We start from the raw sequence: 26711 nt of genomic DNA, 5'->3' as shown, positions 1-26711 counted from the left end.
GTTGTGCAAAAATGTGTTTACATCCCTGTTAGTGAGCATTTCTCTTTTGCCAAGGTAATCCATCCACTTGACAGGTGTAGCATTTCAAGAAGTTGATTAAACAGCATGATAATTACACAGGTGCACCTTGTGATGGGGACAATAAAATGCCACTCTAAAATGTTCATTTCTATCACATAACACAATGCCACAGATGTCTCAAGTTTTGAGAGTGTGCAATTGGCATGCTGACTGCAGGAATGTCCACCAGAGTTGTTGCCTGAGAATTTAATGTTAATTTCTCTACCATAAGCCACCACCAATGTCATTTCAGAGAATTTTGCAGTACGTCCAACAGGCCTCACAACCACATACCACGTTTTCCCATGACAGCCCATGATTTCCATATCCTGCTTCTTCACCTGCGGGATCGTCAGACCAGCCACCTAGACAACTGATGAAACTGAGGAGTATTGTTTTCTGTAATAAAGCCCTTTTGTGGGGAAAAACTAATTATGATTGGCTGAGCCTGGCTCCCCAGGGGGTATATTCTTGTTTGGTATAGTTTAACATGCTTTTTTTGTTGTTGCAATAATCACTGATCTGGCTTTCATGTCTGTCGATGAAAATGCTCTTTTTGTTACAAATTTAACCAGAACCATGCACATCCACTAATAATGACCAACTACTTGTAGCAGGCATTATAGAAAATGAACACAGATCTCAAATAATCTCTAGAGAGTAGCCAGCTAATCTTTGTATTTCAAGTCTAGCCAACTTGGATCTATATGCTCGCTAACAAGGTAGAACAGCTGAACTATTATGAACACACGCTCCTGTCCGTCTCCAACTGTTTGAACAACAGCCTGTTCACTTTGTTTAGATCAAATCAAGTGGCTAACCTGCATAAGATGCTTACTTCTCAGAATGAGAACAGTTGCCAATTCCTTATATAAATGCTTATTTTTATGCTCATTGCATATTTATAAAACACAGACTAGAGAGCTAGCACATAATTGTATGTAGCTAAAATGCTGCTTACGGTACTGCAGAAACTGAGCATTCATTTTCCACAATCATGTTCATTGATAACTCCCGTTTTAGTAGGGTCTATTCTACATTTTGGAAGTTGAGACATAAAAAGGGTATCGTTAGAAGGGAAAATCGACCAAACTTCAAATGCAAATAGCGAGTTGAAACTGTTTGTTTTCAGACAGGAAGAAGTGATCTTTTATCTTTGTTGCTGTGAGTGGCAAAGGGCGGGGCTTGGTGTCTGTGTGCGAGTGGGAAGGTGCACAGTGCACACAGCACAGAAGGAGCGAATGTGACAAGACTAAATAAAAAACCTAGAGACTTGCAATAAAGACATTTGGAACATTGCGCTAAAACATATATTCAAATGATTTTGATATCGCACAACCCTACATACAGTGCATATCTTATACATACGTGACAAATGGTAGGGGGTAAATAGGTAGCTCGAATACTTACTACAAACCTACTGTTGACTTTCTCTAAAATCTGCTTCTCGTTCAAGGCCATGGACTCTCCTTTCCTCTTCTTAATCCTCTTCTTCTCCAACTTCTTACACGCATACATCTTTCCTGTGGCTCGCACCTGGCACGCACACACCTGATGAGAGAAGTGGACGAGAGAGAGAGAGGAGGAGGGTGGGGGTCAAGAGAAAAGTGATGAACACCCCATTGCAATGTCTACTCTTTGACCCAGTAAATACAATGTAATGGTGGCATGACCCATTTCACACCACAAGATGACACCAGTTAAATGGCAGTTATTTCCCAAACACACAGTTTGTAATTGTATATGCCCATCAAATTACATCCAGACTGAGATCCTTGTTGGACCTTGTTGATCATTTACAAGTTGATGAAGAGACTAACTTCACTTCTAAAATCTCCTTCTAAAGGAAAGTATGCTTTAGTTAAAGAGAGAAACAGAGAGAGTCCTTACCTCACCAAAGCCTCCCTTTCCTAATACCCTGTACTGTCGGAATGTGTTCTTGGTGACTGGCTGCCTATGAGGACACAGAGAAGAGGGTCAATACAATAGAAAACAACAACTTTATTGTCCAATGTGGGGGAAATTTGCTCAACTTCATGGACATACACTGACTGTACAGCAGCAATGCACAGGAACATACACACCTGACTTTGTAAGTAAACGGCTTGACCATTACACTTTAACAATGTTTTTGCTTTAAAAAGACTATTCTGACAAATGTTCTGTTTTATCTTGTAGAGAAAGACTTGAGTTTGGCCCAGCACCAAAGACAAGATGAGACAACTTTCTTAAGGCCTTTAACAAGTGTTGGCATATTTACTGTGAGTCAAAGGATTGCATCCCAAATGGCACTCTATTCCCTACATAGTGCCCTACTTTTGACCAGAACTCTATGGGCCCTGGTCAAAAGTAGTGCACGAAAGGTGCCATTTACGAAACAGCCAAAGTGATGAAAGTGTGTGGGTAAACTTAATCTATGACTATTATGGGAAAGGCATTGCACAAGCCTTGCTGCTCTGCTAGGCTGATGAGTGGAGACATGTTCTGTTTGCAAATGTAAATAAATATAGGAGACCATTCCATGTATGATAGGCCTGCTGGGCTAAAGGTCTTTAAATGGCCCTTATTGGACCAGACGGAGAGAACGTATTACACCAGTTTTAAGGTGTCTGCACTGGCTGCCTGTGAGTTTTAGAATACATTTTAAGATTCTTCTATTGGTTTTTAAAATCAATCCATGATTGTGCACCCCAATACATGTCAGACATGAGTTTAAGTTATGTGCCTAGTAGGTCTCTCAGGTCCTCTGGCACTTTAACTATCACAAAGCCTAGGACCACGAGGCAGGGAAAGGCAGCCTTTAGTTATTACGCCCCCAGCATCTGGAATAGCCTGCCAGAGAACCCGAGGGTGGCCGAAACTGTAGTTATATTTATATGAGATCTTAAAACTTAGCTTTGCTTTTGCTTAGGGTGCTTTTTAGTTTTTCAGTCTCTATTGTTATTCTTTTGATTTTCATCCTCTTAGGTTAATTATGTAGTAAATATTTCAGTTGAGCTTTTTCCTGTGAAGCACATTGTTAATCATTCCATGTCTGAAATATGCTGTATAAATAAAGCTTGATTTGAAGTATGAGTACGAATGTAAACTAAACCAAAAGTGTAGGTTATACAGTACATCACAATGCCACTATCCTGAACACTATCAATCGATTCATAACATTGTATATGCGTTGTGTAGAGCTTTTAACAAATACTTTTGTCAACGCTCTTAACGGTAAACTGGCCTAAAAACCCATGAGACCAAGTTGAGGAACAGTTGATAAGAATAACTCTAGATATCAGGAAACCTTGAGAGCCGCTAATATATATATATATAAAACACATCAATATTAGAGAATTAACAGCAGCGCATATCAAAAACACAGCCCCATTGAGAGTTGAGTACACGTGACTAGGAGGATACTATGGAGCGGTGTGAAGTTACTGTAACATGTAATCACTCGTGCTGTGTTGAGGTGAGGTTCTCAGGCTGATAAGTGTGTGTGTGTGTGTGTGTGTGTGTGTGTGTGTGTGTGTGTGTGTGTGTGTGTGTGTGTGTGTGTTTGTGTGCTCATAAGTGTGGGAAGCAGCAAAAGGGTGTGTGAGTATTTGTCATTTTTACTTTGATTTCAACTAGTAGGCTACCATACCTCTCCAGCCACTTCCACTGAAGGAATCGGTTATAGTACATGCTGTCGAGGTAGTCTGCGAAGGGAGCCACACTCAGGTAGTCATGGATCAGTCTACAACAGAGGACAGAACACAGTCAGAACACATACAGCCCTCTACATGACCTAAACAGGAAATACTCTGGTCCCTCCCTAAAGGCCTTGAGTTTTTTCTGGTCAGGTCACATGGCCAGGAAAATCTCCAGGCTTTACACATGTACCATGCTGCCATGGGCCCATCTCTCTGTCTACTATTCCCAAAAATCAGTTCACATCTAAACATTCATTAACCCCAACCAGATGGAGGAATGACAAAGTGTCTGTTCATGTTGTGAGAATGTTCAAGAATAGAAATGTTGCTAAATGGAATGGCGGGTGATTGAAGTTGCTAGGGTTGATTGATTAGAACTATTTTCATCAGCCGCCACATACACTCAATGCTGTTGACATGCCCATACAACAAGTGTGAACAACCTTTCACAGGATGTTGCACAATGTAGGAGACAATTTAAAGGAAAACTCAGAAAATCTGCCTCTTGGCATATTTTATTCCTGAAAATGACCCTTTATTCTTAACTGACTTCCTTCGTTGAATAATGGTGTGATGATCATTAATAAATAAAAAATCAACCTTTTCCAATCTTGAATATATCCCATATGCTAAGTAAGTATTGATGTTTGTTTATTCTCTGTGACTGGGTTTCTGTGTTAACAGACTCACTTGGTGCACTCGTTGAAGAGTTCTTTACAGGGCTCCTGCTCCTGCTCCAGTCTCTCTGTAAACTGACCCATCATTTCCTCCCCCAACTCGGGGACATGATCCTCGGACTACAGGGGGATGGAACACAATACAGCGTGAATTTCATATACATGACATCATAGGCCCAGATTAAGCCCTCTCCTGAATTAAAAAGCATGCTCGATGGAGTAACTGAATTAATTGAAATAGATTTTTAGACCGTGAATAGTTTTAATCTGGGTCCGGGAAACCACACGTCACCATTATTGAATAGTTGACATCAAATCACTCATTGGCTGAAAATAGGGGTTCTTCTACTGTACCTTTGGGCTGAAGTATTTGTCTAGGAGCTCCTGAGCACACTCCCTCCTCTTCTCATCTGGACTGACCTCATACTCTGCCTGTGGGGGGAAGAAACAGTAACGTACATCATTCAACATACACCTGCTCTAACAGGTCAGTTCTACTATTTCCACATAACAGTAGCCTACAATCTAGTACTTTCTGTACAACCTCTGATGGTACCAAATTACCACATCACTGCAACCACAGGGTCGTGTTCAGTAGGCACGCAGCCGTAGAACACTATTTGAAACGGAAGAAATACTACCTGAGTATGTTCGTTAAACAAGTTTAATATGCATACTGAACACAACCCAGTCCTACTGTAAGTAGTACATCCCTTCACTAAGGCACAGTTCTACAGAGCCACATGCCTGGGTCCCACTACCAAAATCATTTTTATTTTAATATTTCTCTCCGTGTTGTTGATTCCTGAATCCTGCTAAGTACAAAAGCATCAAGCCCATGTGCCATGCCATCATCCAGCCATCCAGCAGCATGACTTACAGTAAGCTAAGAGCCTCACTCTAAAGTGCTTCCGATGGACTCTCAGCACAACTTGTCCATAATGGGTAATGACAGTTGAGAAGGTTCAAATCTCATTTGCTCCTTCTCATGTAGCCCAGGCTCTGTGCGAGGCAGGAAGGAGACAGTGCAGTAAAAGGACATGATCACTACTTACAAAGTTTGAGAAGACTGCTTGATAAAAGCTGTTATGACTGTCTGCTCTCTCTTAATTCATAAAGTCAGCCACCTATTCATCATTTTACTGCCATTGACTATCTTCATTATGCTACTAGCTATCATCCCATTGAGCCTTTTTCTACTTGGCTTTTGCGTTTGTTAAATCAACCAGAGAGGATCTCGCTACAAGGACACTTCCTCATATCAATATTAGTGTGTGTGAGTAATAATGTGTTAGAGGGAAGGAGATAAAGTGGGTGGCTCATAACTGAGTGTGTGTGTGCGTAAGTTGGATCTGTCCGAAATGGATCCATGGCTTTCCCACCCAAACAGATATAAATACACATGTAAAAAAGGTAAACAGAGACCTGTTCAAATGGACCCAAGGACAATCAGACCCATTTGGAAAAGGCCTGTGGAAAAACAAACCAGTGCCGGTTCGGATTCGAGAGACCCGTTCATATCCAAGAGTAGAAAGAGAGATAAAGAAACCCTCCGACCGGGCAGCGCCATCCATCAACAAGCAATATTGGCCAAGTATGTGTTCTTAACTGCCTATAACAAATGAAAGAAAAAACTATTCGTTGTATAGCATAATCAACATTTTATAGCCTATTGTTTTATTGGTTTCTACTTTTCAAAAACAATTTGTCCACTTCACAGATCAGCAGTCGGAGATGAGAGCTAAATGCATCATGTCATTCCTATAGGCCTAGAAGTCCACTGTATGATTTCAATATTTAAACAAAATGTACATATAAAAAGGAAGAAAAGCTTAGGCCGAACCCTAGAGAGACAGAGAGAAAGATATGTCGGTACCATGTTCCCATTCTACATTTTAGTTCTGACACAGATATACATTTCTTTGTACTTGTCTTTGTACTACTGTACAGATATAGAGCCCCACAGGGGAGGTGTCATGATATTGAACAGAGGCTGGGAAACACACAGTATTAAAATAGAGCCATGAATACATGGAACTCTGCCACAACAGGTAACTCAAGCTAGCAACAAAAAAACAAAAGAAAAACAGTTTAAAAAACACCTTACTGCACAAAGTGAATTGTGAAGAGACACAGCCATTTTAAATATCCTGTATTGTAATTTACACTGTACTATGTACTAGACATTGTGTGTATGTTCTGGAATGTCGGCTGTGTGTGGCGTTTTTAAATATATGTATTTCAGTCCTTGGCTTATGTCATGTTTCATGTGGAACCACAGTAATAGTAGCTGATGCGTTTACAGCGGCTAATGTGGATCCTAATAAATACCAAAATACCAAATATCCAGAAAATCTAGCGGTCAGAGTGAAATGGTTCTAATTGTTGTTCCACCATTCATTTTTCCCAAATGGTATTTTATAAAAACTTAAAATAAAAGGGCTGTGTTTCGTAGGCCTTTGATAACCATGTAAATCTCTCTCGGACATAGTGACTTTTATCAATATATTTGGCTCTATTTACTCCGATTCGAAAATGCTAATTAGCGTCAAAGTACACATCATGCATGGCTATAAATCCCTGCAAGCTCCTGCATGTCATCTAGCTGATACCTTTGCTCACAGATAGTGTCAAAACTTGCACAAGAAACTTTAAAACTTGCACAAGATCATTCAAAGAATTGTCAATTTAAAGAAATATAGACCATTTATTCATTACTATATGTATCTCAAATTAGATAGTTAATCCTGCCTCATGGCAGTCTCATCCAGATCATGGCATTTGTAGTTCTTTATGATAGCCACATTAGCATTTAATTTTGCGGGTAAATACGGGAGAATATATTGATGTCACCTTAACCGTGTAAATCTCTCTAGGACATCAAAACATCACACCACGGTAAGCCTACATGAAACAGCCATTATTTTAAATGTTTATAAAATCCGCTATGGGAAAAATGTATGGTGGAAAAACGATTGGAACCATTTCCTTGTTTGACCGCTAGGTTTTATGGGTATTATGACATACGGTGATACTCTATAGGCGTACAGACAGAGGCTAATTCGTACATTTTTTATAAAGATAAGCATTATATTGTTAGATTAAAGGGGTAACTCTGTTGCCTGGCTACCCAGACTCCTTGCTCTGGCCAAACGCTGCACCACTCCAATGGACGTTAGTTTCTCCTCCGCAGTAAGTCTGGACCTGAGTACCTCCTCCAACATTCACCGAATGCAAACACATTCAGGGCCGTCTGATTGGTCCAGAAACCCATGGGTTGGGCCAGAGCCAGAACACAGGTGATAGTAAAGCGGCACAGGTAAAGCGGCAGTTTGAAAATGTGTCTTGGATATTCAGATTGTTAGAGACGATCAAATTGCTGATGACTTCTTGTACAACGCCCCTCATCATCACAAACAACTTCAAATTATGTCAGTCTCAGACTAAAGTATGTAGAGAACGACAGAGCAGCGGAATAATTTATTCTGAGTCGACAGACTGGTAACCCTCATAGGCCCAAAACATACTTCCTCACCTCAAGTTCAACTGTAGGAGTCAGTTGGAACGCTGGTGCGCTCTGCCTTCATAGGCCTGCATAGCTAAGCCTAATAATAGCCACACCCCACCATACCTTCACAAAAGTTTGACTTTATTAGTAATATCAAAAGTAATTCAAGTCATTGTTTATAAGGAAAATACAAACATGTTATTATAATTGTGGCATTAAAATAATTTTTGCATCTTGCCCTCTTTGGTTTTTCCTCTTCGTGGTTCGAGTGTGAGTAGCACTACCGGTAATTCTATTATATTGCGGAAAACACAACATTAACTTAATTTGGCCAAAGAAAATGTCTCAACAGAAAGAAATAAACACCAATTTCAACCTTCACAAAAGTTTTGAACAGGCTTATATTGCAGAAATTACCAACAAAAGTGAGTGCCTACCAAAGGCCCACCCAACAAATGCTTAATTAAATACATAGCACAAACATAAAAAGACCGTTTGAACTTCATTTAGCCAACAAAAATATCTCAGCAAAATGAAACAAAAAACACCTTTTGCCTCATTTAAAAGAACTGGCTTATATTTATTAAATAGGCCTACAATAATAATAATAATGATATACAAAAACAAATAACAAACATGAAAATTAATGAATGTTAGAAAATTGCATCAAACCTGAATAGCGAGTTGCACACAGTCCATTTGACTGCGCCAACATTCTTCTCATCTTTGTTCACTAAAACTAGTCCTTGAAGACATTCCCCTTGTTGGCTTCTTTAACAGAGGACACTGTCCAATCAGGTCCAGTCAGTATACATTTCAATTGCACATACCCGAGATCCGTGGCAATTACAGTGGGGCAATAAAGTATTTAGTCAGCCACCAATTGTGCAAGTTCTCCCACTTAAAAATATGAGAGAGGCCTGTAATTTTCATCATAGGTACACTTCAACTATGACAGACAAAATGAGAGAAAAAATCCAGAAAATTACATTGTAGGATTTTTAATGAATTTATTTGCAAATTATGGTGGAAAATAAGTATTTGGTCAATAACAAAAGTTTCTCAATACTTTGTTATATACCCTTTGTTGGCAATGACAGAGGTCAAACGTTTTCTGTAAGTCTTCACAAGGTTTTCACACACTGTTGCTGGTATTTTGGCCCATTCCTCCATGTAGATCTCCTCTAGAGCAGTGATGTTTTGGGGCTGTTGCTGGGCAACACGGACTTTCAACTCCCTCCAAAGATTTTCTATGGGGTTGAGATCTGGAGACTGGCAAGGCCACTCCAGGACCTTGAAATGCTTCTTACGAAGCCACTCCTTCGTTGCCCGGGCGGTGTGTTTGGGATCATTGTCATGCTGAAAGACCCAGTCACGTTTCATCTTCAATGCCCTTGCTGATGGAAGGAGGTTTTCACTCAAAATCTCACGATACATGGCCCCATTCATTCTTTCCTTTACACGGATCAGTCGTCCTGGTCCCTTTGCAGAAAAACAGCCCCAAAGCATGATGTTTCCACCCCCATGCTTCACAGTAGGCATGGTGTTCTTTGCATGCAACTCAGCATTCTTTGTCCTCCAAACAGGACGAGTTGAGTTTTTACCAAAAATGTCTATCTTGGTTTCATCTGACCATATGACATTCTCCCAATCTTCTTCTGAATCATCCAAATGCTCTCTAGCAAACTTCAGACGGGCCTGGACATGTACTGGCTTAAGCAGGGGGACACGTCTGGCACTGCAGGCTTTGAGTCCCTGGCGGCGTAGTGTGTTACTGATGGTAGGCTTTGTTACTTTGGTCCCAGCTCTCTGCAGGTCATTCACTAGGTCCCCCCGTGTGGTTCTGGGATTTTTGCTCACCGTTCTTGTGGTCATTTTGACCACACGGGGTGAGACCTTGCGTGGAGCCCCAGATCGAGGGAGATTATCAGTGGTCTTGTATGTCTTCCATTTCCTAATAATTGCTCCCACAGTTGATTTCTTCAAACCAAGCTGCTTACCTATTGCAGACTCAGTCTTCCCAGCCTGGTGCAGGTCTACAATTTTGTTTCTGGTGTCCTTTGACAGCTCTTTGGTCTTGGCCATAGTGGAGTTTGGAGTGTGACTGTTTGAGGTTGTGGACAGGTGTCTTTTATACTGATAACAAGTTCAAACAGGTGCCATTAATACAGGTAACGAGTGGAGGACAGAGGAGCCTCTTAAAGAAGAAGTTACAGGTCTGTGAGAGCCAGATATCTTGCTTGTTTGTAGGTGACCAAATACTTATTTTCCACCATAATTTGCAAATAAATTAATTAAAAATCCTACAATGTGATTTTCTGGATTTTTTTTCAAATTTTGTCTGTCATAGTTGAAGTGTACCTATGATGAAAATTACAGGCGTCATCTTTTTAAGTGAGAGAACTTGCACAATTGGTGGCTGACTAAATACTTTTTTACCCCACTGTATATCAGACCCAACCCAGATCAAAGACAAAAGTCATAATTTAGGACTGCACTGGTCCCGGGTCAGATCTCAGAATTCTAGGCCTGTTGGACACGTGAAGACCTCTAGCGTGCATGCATGCGCGAGTGTGTTTGTGTATGTGTGTGTGTGTACCAGAACAATATTTTAGAAGAATGCCACAATGCTATGGGGGTAAGCCAGGGTGGAGAGAGGAAGATCAAGTTTATCATTGAGTCAACAGGTAGGGGCTCTGAACAACACACTGGTAGGCTAGCTAACCTGCTGCCCCCCCTGCACCTCCACATCACCACCTAACACTGCCCCTTTCCTCGCGGGACTGGGTGGGTAGAACCTAAAGATTATTCTACAAGAGCGTAGTGCGGGGCATATTCGCTGAAAAAGTAGAGGAGAGGGAGGGTGGAAAATTGACACAGATTGCAACCCTTTGCTCCCAGAACTCAAGAGATCCTGTATTTCATGAGTGAAAGGAAAGGTGGATACCAAGTCAGTTGTACAACTGAATGCCTTCAAATGAATGATTTCCCCTCTCCTCTCCTTCCCCCAAACACATGAGAACTTGATACAATTGGACAAGCTCATTCAGAGTCCTTCAGAAGATGTGCATCTTGAGGAAAAACAAACACAAGCATTTTAATCCCGCCTATCTGTCTTTCTTGCTTACCACAGTGTCCAGGAATTTGACACAGCGCCTCAGCTCAACCCGGGTTTCACAGAACTGGCGAAAGAGCATGCGTCCGATTGGCTGCCGCTCACAAAGGCTGTTGTAGTATTTCTCTGTGGAAGAACACAAGACAGGGGTGTCAATGAGGGCCTCTCTCGGGGTATAATGAAAACACTCAAGCACAAAAACACGTTAGAAGTAAACAAATATATACTGTACTGAGTATAACGCACATGCTCACGCCTACTCAAAGGCGTGTGCACTTAAACATCTTGTATAGACATAGTACTCACAGTACATTTGCTAATGTGCCCTATGAGAATCAATCTATTCCCACACACCTCTGCCTAACCACCCTTTGTAGACGGAGAAAGGGTTACGAATGAGGTCTAGACATACCCTACACACAGCACAATCTCATCTTCAACTAATTAATCAGAAACGGTCCATCGTCTCTCCACATGTGGAAATAGCTATGAAGAGGTATTTTACGTTTATGTATCCAAGTTATTAGGCCCCATTTCCCTGTCTGTCTGTGTATGTGTGGTGAACAACAAATTGACAGAGGGAAACTGCGATTTGCATCTGCGGCTCAGGTAGATGCAAAAGAGGACACAGGTGGCTGTATCCTCACAATGTGAGGATCCAGCCGAGCCTAAGGAGGACATGTGTGGGTGGCCGTTATTGAGTAAATACATTTGAGAGCTGCTGCAAGCTTATTAGCTAGCTGTTACATTTTTCAGGAGCAGACATCATTCTGAAAGTGTTAGGCCTATGCATGTGCGGTATGGTCCCTTACATGCTATCTGCTAGGGTGACCTTATTACGGCCACACCGGAATCTCATTTTATGCACCCTGGACATGCTTTGGTAGTACCCAACTGTCTTAACTACCATCAGGTCCTAATGGGCTGGTACTCAGAGATCTGTTGTCCCTCTAACTACTCTGATATCAATGCATATGCAATCGAAAAACCACATCAAACACATCATCAAAACAAGAAAAAAAATGATGATTGTGCTGTTATAGAATATATAGCCTACCGCATTTTAAGCATTGCAAAAAAAAAGTACAAAATGTAAAACTGATTTAAGAAGTGTTTGGTACATAATTGGTCTAGCTTTCGAGTGTGGACTGTATTATTATGGATACTGGATGGACTGGTTACCGTATGCTATGCCCCAAAAATGTATACCCATGAGTCTGGTAGAGAACGTATAGCCAGCCCTAGGCGATGCTGTTGGTTCACTGATTGTGCAGGGCAGGCTTACAGTTAGCCTACAATTAGTGAATTTGTATTTGATTTTGAATAGCCTAGTAATAGGGTATTTTTGTATCACCTGTCAGGCAGAGAGAACATGCGCCTCAAACAGATGTTGATGCGTGGAGTGAAATAAGTGTTCTTAAATGTATTTCTCAGCTACTCATTAAGCACATGCTCTGCTATATAACCGAAGTAGCCTACAAAATGGCCTGGCGTGAAAGCACGCGGCCTCCATTCGCTATTCGAGGGCATATAGATTACATGTCTTTTTCCCCCTGCCCATTTGATCATTCTAATTTGACCATTCCATTGGGCCATTCTAAATCGAAAGACAAGATTCAATTGAAATTTAGTCTGGTGGATGAAAATATGATCACATGATGAAAGAACAGCTGTGCAGCCTGGGGCAAGGAACATATCGCAAGCTTTTTTGCTACTTTCTCAATAGCCTATAGTCGCACCATGCTGCCCATATATGTTGATTTCTAAGACATTCTACGGTTGGTATAGTTCACAACTAAATTTGCCAAATAACTCAAAATCTAGTATATAGGACGTGTTTCGAATGATCACTTTTACGCTCAACAGAACCACTTCACATGCGCACTTGCTCTGTAATGGGAAAAATATCCTTTCCATTTTATTCAGCTAAGTTCAATTATATTCTATAAAATCCTATAACATAATGGCATGTGACTTATAAACAGATCTTGTCAGCTATATAAACAAGCCTATAAACAAGCCTAGAGCTTATGGTACTGATTTATTTTACTTTTTTAAATGTAGATGTTCAAAAGGCATATCAGCAGCTTGTATGCATGGAGGCCTGGAGATGCTAAATGTGTTTATGTTACCATGAGTCCGTAGGCTTTTGCATGATATTAAACAGGCTGACAACATTGCATAACAGCCACAGCCCTACTCTCTACTAAAAAAAACAAAAGCTCTACTGTGCCTTAACCGGTGGCGACCCATCATTCAAAACCTGTTTTGAGCCCCACCTGTTTAGCTAGAAAAAAAATGTTAAGGTAAAAAAACTAGTGTTGCCTGTTTTGCATGTTATTTTGGCATTAATATGTGTCACGTATCAGTTTGCAAACAATGTTAAAAATATATGTAATTGAGTTAATAATGCCACATACAAACATGGTCTCTTTTTGTTCTCTTGAGTAAGGCAGCTCTAAAATGCAGGTGTTTCAGCCTACCTCAGTACTTTATATGGTGGTGGGGCAGCCAGCGTAACATACAGAGCTAAGGTTTGCACTGTGATTGACTCAGTGTTCTATCAGTCATGGGACACTACTCACCACAAACTCTACAGGGAGAGTTCAAAATGTCAAGCCCCTTGGGGGCTGCCATGGATTTACATTAGAAGTGCCCATCCAAGAAGGCTAAAGGTCATTGGCCACAGATAAAATTACGTCAAATCACGTTATATCTACCGTAGCTTTAATTGGACTGATAATGTCAACATCATACTTTCACAATCTTAGTTAGCAAGCTAGACAAGCAGTCATCATCATGAATCAAGTCGACAATCTACTGGCAAATCCTTGTATTATGAAAATAAATTATAGATAAAACGTATCGGTGCTGAACGACCATAGAACATAAACATTACACAACAAGTTGGAAATCGCAAATTCAACAGTGAGTGGTTAGGAAGGAATCAGTGGCTAACTGCAAGCATTGCAAAGCCATCAGTAGCCTGCTATTCAGTGAAGAGGGTGTGTGGTCCAAGTCTGGGTTTAAGGGTCTCTTTTCCAAGCTGAAAATGATAAACATTCACATATTGCATGAGCTTTCATTGTTTGCTTATATGCCCCCTCTATTTATCCTATTGTTCTGACTTGGTGTGCAGGGAGAATACTGTAAGAACGGCCCATGTTCTGAATTCAGTCGCTGTACATTTCAAAATTGCTGAACAAATACCGCTGCTACTCTCTGTTGTTATCATCTATGCATAGTCACTTTAATAACTCTACCAACATATACATATTACCTCAACTAACTGGTGCCCCTGCACATTGACCAGTACCCCCCTGTATATAGTCTCGCTATTGTTATTTTACTGCTGCTCTTTAATTACTTGATAGTTTTATTTTTTATTCTTATCCATATTTTTTTGAATTGCATTGTTGGTTAGGGGCTCGTAAGTAAGCATTTCACTGTAAGGTCTACACCGGTTGTATTCGGCACGTGACTAAAATTTGATTAGAATAGTTATATTGACTACGTCCGTCTTAGCTCGCTCAGTACTGTCTTTATCGAAATTACGGATTGCCTCTTATCTTTCCCTTATGCCATAGTTTGTACATCTCAATTGTCAGTAGAAACCACATGTTTGTTTTTTTAGGCAGTAAATGAGCCAGAATGAACCGTTTTACTGCCAGACAAGGCTCTGCCGATAGCCAGGTGTAGCAGTTGTAAGGATTCACTCCATGGTGCTGAAAAGAAAGCTCTGTAGGCCCTAACAGTTTGTGGGCACCGTTTGTCACCATTATAGCGCAATTAATGCATTGTTTAGTGTTGTGTAGTGGCTTTGTGGCATGCATCTAAAACATGTTTGGGGGTTTGCCCCACCAAGATACTGCTAAAATCACCACTGGCCTTAACTAAATTAGTTGCTAGAAGTGTTATGCGCATGTTATGCGATAATAGTGTAGAGATTTCCAGTTACAGGTTGTTGCCTAATTTAGCAACATGCTTGTCTTATGTGTATGTCTTATTTGTCTATAATAAAATTGCAGATTTGCCCTTTAATGACACTAAAAACAGTAGTACTACCCATTTCTTTCCAATAAATCATTTTGATAGATTTTCATGAGCTGTCGGTTGTTGTGTATCTATAGGGCCCTATGTGCTCTGCCAGTGGCCTATGCTAGGTGGTCTCTGATTGGGTTGTACAATGAAACGATGAGGAGGACAAACAAGATTTGACCCACTAATGGCCGTTTCATGGAGATAATCACATTAGTTACAATGCAATTTCATTTAGTCCCTGACAGAGGCTCTATTGACAGGAAGACAGTCGGAAGAGATCATGCAGCTCCCCCCCTTTGAGCCCTGGCCTTTTCACATCTATTGTTGCATCCAATGGATGGATTGTTTTGGCCCCGCGACAAGAGCACCTGACTCAACCAAAATGTGAGTCAGAAGATCGAGAGGTGAATTTAAGTCAGCCAAAAAAAAAAGTGTATCACTGTATTTGAATACATAAACATATACACTTGATTCCATAGGCTCTTAAAAAAATGTGTAGTGATGTTCCAATTATGAGATTAATCCCACAAGATCACAGGCATTAAAACGAGGAAAACGGTAAGCTATTTGCATTCAGTGAATCTGTGCCATATTGCATTGGGGCTGATAGCCTGATACTGCACCCTGCCCTGTTCAATCTCCTCTCTCTCATCGCTGCTCTGACTGTGAATGGGGGCAATTCTCAGATAACAGTAACAAAATGTATGGAGAGAGGAGGGAGGCAGCGAGCACAGGCGCTATATTAGCTAACACAGAGAGTGCACAAAGCTTTATTGACCACCGGACGATTGGACAGCCACTCCAGGCCGAGCATGGAGACCAGAGGGTCCCTCATTAGGGCTGAAGCCTGGGAGGAGGAGGGCAGTGGGGGAGAGGAAGAGGGGCGGCCTGGACCTTTCTAAATAACCAGGTCATTCAGAAGATGAGAAAAGTCATTCAGTCAGTGACAGTCCAGTCATTCTCTGCTCCGTTGGGTGGCACAGTGGCGTTAGCTCCCTGGGAGACTGGAAGGAAACTGGGGGTGTACATAGGTTCTCCTGCCCCACTTTAACAGAGGGTAGCAGACAATTTCTCTGTCAGGCCTCAGCGGTAAACACGGAAGTTGAGGGTTTCCTGAACCCCACGCACTCTCCCTCTCTCTAGACTCTCTTTGCAAACTGCAGGCAGAAGAAAAGCTTTGAGTTGGTGCTCAGACAACGGTCTGTTTTTATCTTGCACAATCTCAGTTGGAGGTTGTCTTTCTCTGTCGCTGTGTATCAGACAGCATCTGGTGAAGGTAACAAGCAGTGAACAATGAGAAATATCCAAATGTCAGCCGCTCGGGCCTGTAATGATGCCCCCTGTTGTAATGTGCCTTCTGAAAGTATTCAGACCCCTTGACTTTTTCCACATTTTGTTACATTACAGCCTTACTCTAAAATTGATTCAATAATTTTTCCCTCATAAATCTAAGCACAAAACACCATAATTACAAAGCAAAAAATAGTTTTTGGACATTTTTGCAAATTATTTTAAATTTACATTTACAAATGTATTCAGACACCTTTGGCAGTGATTGCAGCATTGAGTCTTCTTGGGTATGACGCCACAAGCTTGGCACACCTGTATTTGAGGAGTTTCTCCCATTCATCTCTGCAGAACCTCTCAAGCTCTGTCAGGTTGGATGGGGAGTGTTGCTGCACAGATATTTTCAGGTATCTCCAGAGATGTTCGATCGGGTTCAAGTCTGGGTTCTGTCTGGCCACTCAAGGACATTTCATCAAGGAACTCTGTACTGCCCTTACAGACTGTTCATCTTTGCCTCGATCCTGACTAGTCTCCCAGTCCCTGCAACTGAAAAACATCCCCACAGCATGATGCTGCCACCACCATGCTTCACCGTAGGGATGGTGCTACGTTTCCTCCAGATGTGACACTTGGCATTTAAACCAAATAGTTACATCTTGGTTTCATCAGACCAGAGAATCTGTGGGCTGTCATGTGCCTTTTACAAAGGTGGGTCTTCCATCTGGCCACCCTACCATCAAGGCCTGATTGGTGGAGATGGTTTTCCTTCTGGAAGGTTCTCACATCTCCACAGAGGAACTCTAGAGCTCGGTCATAGTGACCATCGGGTTCTTGGTCACCTCCCTGAGGGAGCATATAGCACTGGCTCCCGGGTCATAATCAGTTAATCGTTTAACTTCCGGATGTCTTTCCAACAACAGCCTCTCTGTGACAGCCTGGTCTGAGTTTGTAGCTTAAAGCATGAACATTATGGTGAGAATATGACACAAACAAGACCTCTTCGCAACACTGTCAAGCTTTGTGTTGTGCCATGCCTTGCATTGACCTCCCACTACATGGGTCGTTTTAGTTTGGGGCAACATGAATACGACAAAGTGGATCTCAAACGGAGCTTTAGAAAATAACACTTAAAGGAATGTTCTGAAGCCTTAGGAGTCGGTTTCAGTGTTGATGAAAAGCTAGTCAATTTTATATTTGCAATTCACCAGGTCATAACACTGTGACGATGTCCTTTGAAAAGAAAAATCTAAACACGATGATTAAGAAGACTTTACTGAGCGCGTGTGTGTGTGTGTGTGTGTGTGTATGTATGTATGTATGTATGTATGTATGTATGTATGTATATGTGCGTATTAGAAGGAAAATAACATCTAGGAATAGGCCTAGCCATTGGGGTGAGTTTTTAAATAAACTAAAGACCTTAGGGCAGTCCTGTTATCTTCTAAGCTCATCTTAACAGCTTATTCCTGCTCACAATGTTTACATTGTTTGGCTCTTGACAACCATTATCGTTCATAACTTCATAAAGGGACATTTTCAAGAATTGTGAGAGCGTACAGAATGCCATTTTGACTGTCTGAGGACCCATGACTATGATCGACATTAAGTGAATGAACAAACCAACAATTTAGAACCGTTTAAGCCTGTCCTCGTTTCCCCCGCCCCTAAATGCACCACTTGCACAAAGTGCTGTTTTCACTTCCTGATTGAAGCAAGTTGAGCCTCAGCTGAAGTGGAAAGCACTGTACCGTTAGACTCCAGTGGAGCACCAAGAGCCTAAGTGAACAATGCACCACTAGACTCAAGACTACTTCACCCGCATATTTCTACCACCACCATTCCCACGTTTCAGCATGGCAACACTGTCTGAGAATGCTGAGATGTAGGCCAAGCAGCCTAGTCTATAGAGCTAGCTGTTGTAGCTTCATTCAGAAAGCACAGTAAAGAAAAATACAGAATACATTTGTTCATAACCTCAGGGGAAAATAAAACATTTGAATGACCAGGGAACAATCAATGTGTCTATTGTATGTATGGAAGGCCACCACAGGAGCTGGAGTCATAACCCAGAAGGCCCTTGGCCAGATGGAGCCTCAGCCCAGTGGATGCATCTCAACATAATGTATTATGGAGATAAATCATGACAATTAGGCAATCATGATTCCATTTAACCTTAATAAGGGACTGTTTCTTTCTTTGTCCACCACCCACAACAACCTACTGAATGAAACCTGACTCAAATCCATAAAATTGTGCTGCCTTTACAGACAAGATGGGTAAGAACTAGGAACAGGAACCACAATACAATTGTTTGCCCCTAGTTTCATGACACTGATGGACAGGAAGCGTAGTGAGATTTTGCAATGAGTAAATGGTGTCAACGTGGTGTTGTAACAAACTGCTCCAAACTGGGTGTAGGCCATAGACTCTACTGACACCCTTGAAAACAGCCATCTCATCCTAAAAGTTGGGCTTTGATCTTCCACTATATACAGTGGGGAGAAAAAGTATTTGATACACTGCCGATGTTGCAGGTTGTCCTACTTACAAAGCATGTAGAGTTATGTAATTTTTATCATAGGTACACTTCAACTGTGAGACGGAATCTAAAACAAAAATCCAGAAAATCACATTGTATGATTTTTAAGTAATTAATTTGCATTTTATTGCATGACATAAGTATTTGACACATCAGAAAAGCAGAACTTAATATTTGGTACAGAAACCTTTGTTTGCAATTACAGAGATCATACGTTTCCTGTAGTTCTTGACCAGGTTTGCACACACTGCAGCAGGGATTTTGGCCCACTCCTCCATACAGACCTTCTCCAGATCCTTCAGGTTTTGGGGCTGTCACTGGGCAATACGGACTTTCAGCTCCCTCCAAAGATGTTCTATTGGGTTCAGGTCTGGCTAGGCCACTCCAGGACCTTGAGATGCTTCTTATGGAGCCACTCCTTAGCTGCCCTGGCTGTGTGTTTAGGGTCGTTGTCATGCTGGAAGACCCAGCCACGACCCATCTTCAATGCTCTTGCTGAGGGGAGGTTGTGGGCTAAGATCTCACGATACATGGCCCCACCCATCCTCCCCTCAATACGGTGCAGTCGTCCTGTCCCCTATGCAGAAAAGCATCCCCAAAGAATGATGTTTCCATCTCCATGCTTCACGGTTGGGACGGTGTGCTTGGGGTTGCACTCATCCTTCTTCCTCCAAACATGGCGAGTGGAGTTTAGACCAAAAAGCTCTATTTTGTCTCATCAGACCACATGACCTTCTCTCATTCCTCCTCTGGATCATCCAGATGGTCATTGGCAAACTTCAGACGGGCCTGGACATGCGCTGGCTTGAGCAGGGGGACCTTGCGTGCGCTGCAGGATTTTAATCCATGACGGCGTAGAGTGTTACTAATGGTTTTCTTTGAGACTGTGGTCCCAGCTCTCTTCAGGTCATTGACCAGGTCCTGCCGTGTAGTGCTGGGCTGATCCCTCACCTTCCTCATGATCATTGATGCCCCACAAGGTGAGATCTTGTATGGAGCCCCAGACTGAGGGTGATTGACCGTCATCTTGAACTTCTTCCATTTTCTAATAATTGCGCCAACAGTTGTTTCCTTCTCACCAAGCTGCTTGCCTATTGTCCTGTAGCCCATCCCAGCCTTGTGCAAGTCTACAATTCTATCCCTGATGTCCTTACACAGCTGTCTTGTCTTGGCCATTGTGGAGAGGTTGGAGTCTGTTTGATTGAGTGTGTGGACAGGTGTCTTTTATACAGGTAACGAGTTCAAACAGGTGCAGTTAATACAGGTAATGAGTGGAGAACAGGAGGGCTTCTTAAAAGAAAAAATAACAGGTCTGTGAGAGCCGGAATTCTTACTGGTTGGTAGGTGATCAAATACTTATGTCATGCAATAAAATGCAAATTAATTACTTAAAAATCATATAATGTGATTTTCTGGATTTTTGTTTTAGATTCTGTCTCTCACAGTTGAAGTGTACCTATGATAAAATTACAGACCTCTACATGCTTTGTAAGTAGGAAAACCTGCTAAATAGGCAGTGTATCAAACACATACATATACACACACATATTATATATATATATATATATACACACACATACATATATACACACACACACACACACACACACACACAGTGGAAGATGAAAGCCCAACATATATACACATACACATACAGTTGAAGTCGGAAGTTCACATACACTTAGGTTGGAGTCATTCAAACTCATTTTTCAACCACTCAACAAATTTCTTGTTAACAAACTATAGTTTTGGCAAGTCGGTTAGGACATCTACTTTGTGCATGACACATCATTTTTCCAACAATTGTTTACAGACAGATTATTTCACTTATTACTCACTCCATCACAATTCCAGTGGGTCAGAAGTGTATATACACTAAGTTGACTGTGCCTTTAAACAGCTTGGAAAATTCCAGAAAATAATGTCATGGCTTGAGAAGCTTCTGATAGGCTAATTGACACAATTTGAGTCAATTGGAGGTGTACCTGTGAATGTATTTCAAGGTCTATCTTCAAACTCAGTGCCTCTCTGCTTGACATCATGTTGAAAATCAAAAGAAATCAGCCAAGACCTCAGAAAGAAAATTGTAGACCTCCACAAGTCTGGTTCATCCTTGGAAGAAATTTCCAAATGCCTGAAGGTACCATGTTCATCTGTACAAACAATAGTACGTAAGTATAAACACCATGGGACCACGTAGCCACCATACCGCTCAGGAAGGAGACGCGTGTCGTCTCATAGAGATTAATGTACTTTAGTGCAAATAAATCCCAGAACAACAGCAAAGGACCTTATGAAGATACTGGAGGAAACCGGTACAAAAGTATCCATATCCACAGTAAAACGAGTCCTACGAGTCCATAACCTGAAAGGCCGCTCAGCAAGGAAGAAGCCACTGCTCCTAAACCGCCATAAAAAAGCCAGACTATGGTTTGCAACTGCACATGGGGACAAAGATCATACTTTTTGGAGAAATGTCCTCTGGTCTGATGAAACAAAAATAGAACTGTTTGGCCATAATGACCATTATGTTTGGAGGAAAAAGGGAGTACCAGTTAAAAATGTGGACACACCTACTCATTCAGGGGTTTTTCTACATTGTAGAATAATAGTAAAAACATCAAAACTATGGAAAAAAACATATGGAATCATGTAGTAACCAAAACCGTGTTAAACAAATAAAAATCTATTTTATATTTGAGATACTTCAAAGTAGCCACCCTTTGTCTTGATGACAGCTTTGCACACACTTGGAATTCTCTCAACCAGCTTCATGAGGTAGTCACCTGGAATGCATTTCAATTAACAGGTGTGCCTTGTTAAAAGTTAATTTGTGAAATGTATTCCCTTAATGTATTTGAGACAATCAGTTGTGTTTTGACTGACAAGGGAGCAGTGGTACACAGAAGATGGTATTTTACCAAATAGGGCTAAGTCCATATTATGGCAAGAACAGCTCAAACAAGCAAAGAGAAACAGTCCATCATTACTTTAAGACATAATGGTCAGTCAATATGGTACATTTAAAGAACTTCGAAAGTTTGTTCATGTGAAGTCGCAAAACCCATCAAGCACTATGTTGAACCTGGCTGTTATGAGGACCACCACAGGAAAGGAAGACCCAGAGTTACCTCTGCTGCAGAGGATAAGTTCATTAGAGAGTTACCAGCCTCAGAAATTGCTGCCCAAATAAAGGCTTCACAGAGCTCAAGTAACAGACACACCTGGAACATCAACTTTCAGAGGAGACTGCGTGAATCAGGCCTTCATGGTTGAATTGCTGCAAAGAAACCACTACTAAAGGACACCAATAAGAAGAGACTTGCTTGGGCCAAGAAACAACACGCAATGGATATTAGACCGGTGGAAATCTGTCTTTTGGTCTGATGAGCCCAAATTTTTGGTTCCAACCGCTGTGTCTTTGTGAGATGCAGAGTAGGTGAACAGATGATCTCTGCATGTGTGGTTCCCACCATGAAGCATGCAGGAGGTGTGATGATGTGGAGTTGCTTTGCTGGTGACACTGATTTATTTAGAATTCAAGGCACACTTAACCAGCATGCCATCCCATCTGGTTTGCGCTTAGTATAATTTGTTTTTCAACAGGACAATGACCCAACACACCTCCATGCTGTGTAAGTGCTATTAGACCAAGAAAGAGCGTAACGGAGTGCTGCATCAGATTACATGGCCTCCATAATCACACAACCTCAACCCAATTGAGATGTTTTGGGACGAGTTGGACTGCAGAGTGAAGGAAAAGCAGCCAACAAGTGCTCAGCAGATGTGGGAACTCCTTCAAGACTGTTGGAAAATCATTCCAGGTGAAGCTGGTTGAGAGAATGCCAAAATTGTGCAAAGCTATCATCAAGGCAAAGGGTTGCTACTTTGAAGAATATAAAATATCAAATCTATTTTGATTTGTTTAACACTTTTTTGGTTATGACATGAGTCCATGTGTTATACACACAGTGGGTTTCAAAATTACTGGCACCACTGACTGGCTACGCACAATAAAACAATACATACAAAAATAAACAATATTATTAAAGAGAAACTCAAAACACCAACATGTGAGAAATACTGTACTTTATTAATGTTTCAATGGAACCCACCAAAATCATTTATTGATTTAATTAAAAATCAATGTCCTCCAAATCAAGGTTTCACAATGAATGGCACCCTAAACGATTATAAACAAGGAATTAAATTCCCCTTATTTAAGTTTATCTAAGTCTTAAGGAACTATATTGAGCCATTATATCACTTCATGTTTCAATAGGGTAAAAACATGCGGCAACACGCATGCAGTATCCCTTTGTCATCCAACACCATGAAGAAAACTAAAGAACTGGCAGTTCAAAAGAGACAGATGGTCGTAGACCTTCATAAATCTGGTAATGACGACAAGAACATCCACAAATGATTGAATATACCACTGAGCACTGTCAGGGCAATTATTAAAATATTCTAAAGATATGGAACAGTTGAAATCCTCATGGGTAGAGGACGCAAATGCATTTTGTCCTCCAGGATAGGGAGGAGGATGGTGAGAGAAGGTGCTCTGGTCAGATGAGACCAACATTTTGGTTAGATACAGCATCGGCATGTTTGGCGTCAAAACAGAGATGCATACAAGGAGAGGCACCTCATACCCACTGTTAAATATGGTGGTGGTTCAGTGATGTTTTGGGGCTGTTTTAATTCCAGAGGTCCAGGGGCACTAGTTAAGATTGATGACATAGTGAATTCCACCAAGTATCAAGCAATTTTGGCTGATAATCTGGTTGCCTCCACCAGAAGGCTGGGACCTGGCCGTAGGTGGACTTTCCAACAAGACAATGACCCGAAACATACCTCAAGATCCACACAGAAATGGTTCTGTGACAACAAAATCAATGTTCTGCCATGGCCATCTCAGTAGCCGGACCTCAATCCAATCAAAAACCTGTGGCCCAAGTTGAAGAGGGCAGTTGATAAGCAAACCCAAGAATGTGAAGGATCTTGAAAGGATCTGCATAGAGGAATGGTCCAAAATCCCTCCAAATGTGTTCCTTAAACTTGTCAAACATTACAGGAAAAGCCTCCATGCTGATATCATTGCCAGAGGTGTTTGCACAAAGTACTAAATGAGGAGTGCCAATAATTATGAAACCTTGATTTTGGTGTAATGTATTTTGTATTAAATATTTGCATGATTTTGGTTGGTTCCATTGTAACATTAATAAAGTACAGTATTTCTTACGTTGGTAAACACCTTACAAGTCCTCAACTGGCAGCTTCATTGAATAGTATCCGCAAAACACCAGTCTCAACATCAACAGTGAAGAGGCGACTCTGGGATGCTGGCCTTCTTGGCAGAGTTGCAAAGAAAAAGTCATATCTCAGACTGGCCAATAAAAAGAAAAGATTAAGATGGGCAAAAGAACAGACACTGGACAGAGAGGAACTTGGGGAACCCTGGTGCAGGATGATTGGTGGTGGCGCTTGTGTTTTCTATCACTCAGAAGTTATTTAGCAAGCTATGGTGACAATGCCTGCCATGGACTATTCCCAGTTGCTTTGAATGTTCAAAATCATAGGGTAAGAACTCTTAAAATCCCTCAAAGGATAACATGATCCAACTTTCGAAGCGAGTCCTTTTTGGCTAGGCACAGCAGTCACCTGTCTAGCTAGGTAGCTGTTTAGCTTTCTAACACATTCACTAATTGGTTTGTAAACCATTAACAACAAGCTAGTTAGCTACCAACCACATGTTCTTGTCACAGTAGCTAGCAAGCAATAAGATGAATAACAGTCTAAAAACCACTCGTTCGCCAGTTTGTGACAAAACAAGCAGGTATAGTGTAGAAAATCATTGTACCATCTAAACCGCTGTGATATATATTTTCCATAACCAAAAGTATTGTATTTTCAGCTGTTTGAAGCATATAAATAGCGCACATAGAACAGATCTACCGTTTCTTAGACTTGTTTTCAATTAGAAGGATAGATATAGAACTTACATTTCTATGATCATTTGGTTGGGTCATCCAAAAAGTTCCATTTTGCAGCTTTCAGGATCCCAATTTCGTTTAAATATTTTAACATGTAAATGTTCACACCTCTACAGGCAACCCAATTCTGATATTTTGTCTCTAATTGGTATTTTGCCAATCAGATCAGATGTTTTGCCACTAAAAGATCAGAAAAAAAAAGAAAAAGATCAGAATTGGGCTGCATTTATGTGGTTTATAATAAAGGGAACTTCATTGAATATAACTGGCTTTTAAAATTCAATATTGGTGCACAACTTCTAATTGAGGCACTCATTTTAGAGGAACAACCCACCTTTGTTTCCTTAGTTTAGATTGTGTTTTGTATTAAACTAATGCAATCTCTTCAAACTGCTGCAGAACATACACTCAAATATGCAACAAACCTATTTTGACCGTTCTAACGTCTACTTATTGTACGAAACTTCAATAATCATGAGTGAAATCTCACAGTAAAACTGTGTGTGTGTGTGTGTGTGTGTGTGTGTGTGTTCTGTGCCTACTTTGTGTTCCCAACCAGTGATCTATAAACATTTGTGCCACCATTTTCTTTTTAAAACGGCAGAGTGAATTCAAGTCTACATGCAAGTCAACATCCTCTTTCTGCCCAGGCCGCAGTTTCCTCTGTGGTACAATTGAAGCGCGAATACAGTATGTCTGCCTCTGCTTCATGGCTGAAGTCAATGATAAAATGCACTCAGCATTGACAGCGTAAACAGGATTCATTTCATAAACATCCCAAATAGGGCTGGTACAGTTACCATGTAACAGTTGGTTATGGATGATGACGGTCATGAAAATAAAATAACTGTCACGAACAGCTGACTGAAGACAGGATGGCAGGGCATTCATGTGGTTGAGTCACAGAATGAATAGAACGGACCTCTAACCCAGACAATTTGACTGGTATACTCATGGGTACCGTCGCAATGACTTACTGGTATTGTGACGCAATCATTTTCATGGTAATATAGAATGTTCATTCAAATTATTTTAAAGATGAACTATTTCCTGGTTGCTAAAATTCTAATAGTTCGCTTAATTTTAGTTTATGTGACAAAACAAGCAAGTATAGTGAAGAGAATCATTGTACCATCTAAACCGCTGTGAAATACCTTTTCCATAACCAAAAATATAGTATTTTCAGCTGTTTGAAGCTTTGTACAAAACCAAAAGCAAAAGCTTTAACTGATGTGGCTCATGCAATGGAATATATTTTTGTGATGTCAGTTGAGTCGAATCAACAAATTACAGCACATATTGATGGGTACATTTCCTGCTTTTACTTCCTGCTTTGCTCCAATGGGTACAGTCCACCCATTATGCCCTCATTGACTTGAACGGGGACGCCCGTTCTATTCATTCTATTTCTATGGCAGCACATGAAGTCAGGAGGAGAGGACAAAATGTGCGTCTTAAATTATGGTGACTGCGGTCATTTGGCTGGCCAATAACCATCATCCAAAATTCCATGACCATCACAGCCCTAATCCCAAACTCATCCATCTGAGAGAGTGATGGATGAGAGGGATTTATAAACCCTCTCTGTGCAGCTGTAGAGGAACAGCCGACAATGCCTCTAAATCATCGGGAAAGGTTGAGAAAAACAGAAGTTACCACAGCAGCCTATCTTCATCATTCACGTGTTCCACAGGATGCAATGCAAGCCCCATGATTACAAAAGACCATGCAGTGAGCTGATCTGCATTGGTGTGACTCCATGTTCAACAACTCCTGACTACCACCAGCAGCACCAGCCACAACTGCCA

The 26711-nt window shown here is 41.1% G+C and overlaps 1 protein-coding gene across 1 annotated transcript in view; it reads right to left on the bottom strand.

The window, feature by feature from the left end:
* The window catches only part of LOC135548635 (G protein-coupled receptor kinase 6-like), a 58070-nt gene that overhangs the window by 25482 nt on the left and 5877 nt on the right, over positions 1-26711 (bottom strand). The window contains exons 3-8 of the mRNA XM_064978438.1: positions 11054-11166; positions 4772-4849; positions 4431-4537; positions 3692-3784; positions 1951-2014; positions 1471-1611 (exon numbers count right to left, since the gene is read on the bottom strand). Coding sequence (XP_064834510.1) covers positions 1471-1611; positions 1951-2014; positions 3692-3784; positions 4431-4537; positions 4772-4849; positions 11054-11166 — 596 coding nt within the window. The remainder of the gene's footprint in view (positions 1-1470; positions 1612-1950; positions 2015-3691; positions 3785-4430; positions 4538-4771; positions 4850-11053; positions 11167-26711) is intronic.

This window comes from Oncorhynchus masou, chromosome 11 (assembly GCF_036934945.1).
Source record: "Oncorhynchus masou masou isolate Uvic2021 chromosome 11, UVic_Omas_1.1, whole genome shotgun sequence".
Lineage (NCBI taxonomy): Eukaryota > Metazoa > Chordata > Actinopteri > Salmoniformes > Salmonidae > Oncorhynchus > Oncorhynchus masou.
Note: the sequence above shows the minus strand (reverse complement) of the source record. Positions and strands in the feature narration are given on the sequence as shown.